At 44.3% G+C, this 3249-nt stretch overlaps 1 protein-coding gene across 1 annotated transcript in view; it reads right to left on the bottom strand.

Annotated features, from left to right (window-relative positions):
- Positions 1–817, bottom strand: part of LOC118940346 (beta-1,3-N-acetylglucosaminyltransferase manic fringe-like) — a 20451-nt gene extending 19634 nt beyond the window's left edge. The window contains exon 1 of the mRNA XM_036949178.1: positions 1–817. This exon is cut by the window's left edge and continues 130 nt beyond it. Coding sequence (XP_036805073.1) covers positions 1–302 — 302 coding nt within the window. The 5' untranslated portion in view covers positions 303–817.
- Between the last annotated feature and the right edge of the window lie 2432 nt (positions 818–3249).

Below are 3249 nucleotides of genomic sequence, written 5' to 3' on the forward strand. Positions count from 1 at the left end.
CTCTGTTCCAAAGCCCTCAACTTGTCTCTCCTTCTCTGTATCTCCGCTTGTAAGCCACCAACAGTCTGGTTCATAGTAGAGACAGCAGCGGGTTGTCGAGGAAACTTGGCCGGCTTTGGTGGCTCCTTTGCCGCGGAGAGAGGCGTCTCTTGAATCGAGCGCAGTAAGTCTCCCCCGAACAGATTGTGAATAGAATTGAGTTTGTGGAGATTCCGCGTCCTTAGTTGAAAGTCCACGATTAAAACGATGAAGAACATTAATATAAAAACAGGGAGTGCCCGAAGCATCCTCCTTCTATGCATGATGGACTGAGATTGTAGGCTATTTCATTTGAAGAGGGATAGAAAGTGTCTGTGATCAAGGGAGTATTATGTCTCGACCCGTTGAACACATCCACAACTTCCTTCTGTCATGTATTCTGATCTAATTTAGTGAGCATCCTCCAATGACAAGCGCCTTCCGTTGACAAATCATTCTGACACTGCCCCACGTATTTTATATGGGCTATAAATTCATTTTTGTTGTGACAATTTTAAGTTTAAAAAAGTTTGCTGTCCACTCATTGTGATCTTAAATATGAAATTATCCACATCGAAGTTGTAAAGTGTATTATCAAAATATGCATTTCTCTGGCAACTTCCCATCAAAACTTTTATAACGGTCTCTCTCACCAGCTGTCGACTTTTCTATGAACCATTTTCTTTCATGAGTTTGACATTTGTGTCTATGTGAGTCTGTCTGTCTGGTCTCGTAGCTACACAACGGTCTTCCTACCTGTCACTTCTCTCTCGAGTTTCAGCGCCAGCGGAAGGGAGGAGATATGTGTCATTCGTTCACTCATCACTGCAATCACTCCGCCTCTTCCCTTCGGTAAAGGCACGGTGCTTAAATTGAATGGCAAATTAACAGTAGAGAGGACAAATTAAATCCCGTTGGGATTTAGTAACGTTTTTATTGTTTTAATCCACATACCAATTTTAACATTGTATTTGTAACAGAAAGTAACATAACGTTTGATGAATAATAACGTTTTAGTGACACTTGACACGTGACATCTGCCAGAGCCTCCATCCATAGGCTATGACTCACCATTTTAAAGAACCCCCCACCAAAACTACATTGTAAAATAGAAAAGACAATTCCTGACAGCTTTTGAAACTGATGAGACACTACCAGTCAGACAAGCAATAGGGTGGGCTATTTTCTGAATGAGAACATTCACTGTAAAAACCCATCTAATCTTCCCTCTCTCTCCCTTTCTCGCTCACTCTGTTTCTCTCCAGGGAGAGAATCTCATACCAGAGATGAGTTCTTGCATGTGGCACAAAAGCCCAGACTGTTTATGGGTTAATCCTCAACAGGTTCTGTCCATTTCTGACATGACTAGGAGCTTAACTGTTATTGGCAATGCCCAAATAATTCTCCCGCCGCCTCCCAAATGGCACCCTATTCCCTAGTGCGTTATTTTTGGCCAGGGTCATAGGGCTCTGGGCAAATGTAGTGCACTGTGTAGGGGAAAGGATTCTATTTGTGATGGAGCCTTCATCTGTAGATGTGGGGGAAGGAAGCTGCAAGACAACTGCATAGCGTGCAGGGGCTTGATCTGAAGTATGACTAAATGAATAGTCGAGACTGATAAGGCCTTGGCAGAGGCTACAGGGGTTCATTTATGCAGAGAGAGAGAGAAGCACATAGGCTAGTAGAGGTTAATGAATGTCATCACACCAGAGATGGATTTGATGAATTATCAATCATCATGCCCATTGCCCACATCATGTTCCCCAAGCGTTGCCAATTAGAGCCGTAATTATGGTGTGCAGTAGGGCCTAATCGCTGCAGAGGCCACAGTCAATCAGAAAAGGCCTGTCACAGATCAAACTCGTCCTAATTGCGGTGGGAGGGAAGCAGGGGTTCTCAGAAGAGTTGTGACTTGCCCCAGGCAAAACTCTGGACCTTTGGCACCAAATCAGATTCCGCTTTAGGCTAATATTCAGTTTTACAGTCTTGTATGCAATATTTCTGCTTGTAGAGTATTCACACAACACTGTCTGTATCCCAGTAAGCATCACATTACTTTAGGCTCGTTCTTGTCTTTGCATACAGTATATAGGCTATCCTCCCCTTTCAGGGACAGCGTTTGATAAAAGAGAGAAAGAGAAGTCGATAAAGAGGAAGAGGCTGATACAATTAATTCACCAGAGAATCAACGAGAGGGGACAAACGCGCAACCTTCATCCGCACCTTTGTTTGTCTGTCCTTTCTCAGCCTTCTCTTCTTACCATCCATCCCTCGCTTCACTCCTACTGACCAGCTGCCTTCCTTTCTCTCTCTCTCTCTCTCTCTCTCTCTCTCTCTCTCTCTCTCTTTCTCTCTCTTTCTCGTCCACCTCCCTCCCTTCATTCCCACATCCCCCAGTCTCTTTCTTTCTTTCTCCTCCCTCCCCTCCCCTCCACCCAATCTCACATCCACCCTCTCAGTCCCCCAGGTAAACCCTAGACGTCCTGGGCACACCCCAGCTAGGCAAGGCCCAGGATCGGTTTACGGCCTAGCTGAAAAGGCCCTTTTAAAACAGCAAGTACATTGCTCTCCACTTTGAACAAAGACCCAGAGAGTCAAGGGAGCCTTTTAGCAGGGCTTTGTATCTCGGCCCCAATCTATACAGAGGACCAAGGATGCATCCTAAATGGCACCCTGTTACCTATAGGCCCCTTGGTAAAAAAGTAGTGCACTAAATAGAGAATAGGGTGCAATTTGGGACGCATACCAGACAGGGGATTAGACTGTGTTCAAGTGTGGCTTTTTATTGGAGATACATAGAAGAGGTTTATCCTCCAAGTCCTTTACTATAGAAATGAAGAAATAACTCTTTATACACTTTCAAATGTGGCAAAGGTTTATATGAATTAGACAATGCACCTACAGCACTGCAGGCTACAGAGTCACATTCACATCCCATACATGACAAATGGTCTGATACCCATGAAGCCAATTTACAGTAATATGTAAATGTATAAGACTAAGCTATGGGTGGGCTCCGGTCCTATATAGCCATTTAGGTCAAGCCAGGCAATTCAAAGATCTGCACAAATGAACTGATGTGACTTTTACACAATCATTCAAATAACAAAAAGCTTCATTTCTTGTTTACGTGCAGTGCACTTTTGGGGCTAGTAGGTGTTGTAACGGCTGTCTTCCTCCTCCTCCTCCGACGAGGAGGAGAAGGAGGAGTAGTAAGGATCGGAGGACCAA

The sequence above is a fragment of the Oncorhynchus mykiss genome, chromosome 17 (assembly GCF_013265735.2).
Source record: "Oncorhynchus mykiss isolate Arlee chromosome 17, USDA_OmykA_1.1, whole genome shotgun sequence".
Taxonomy (NCBI): Eukaryota; Metazoa; Chordata; class Actinopteri; order Salmoniformes; family Salmonidae; genus Oncorhynchus; species Oncorhynchus mykiss.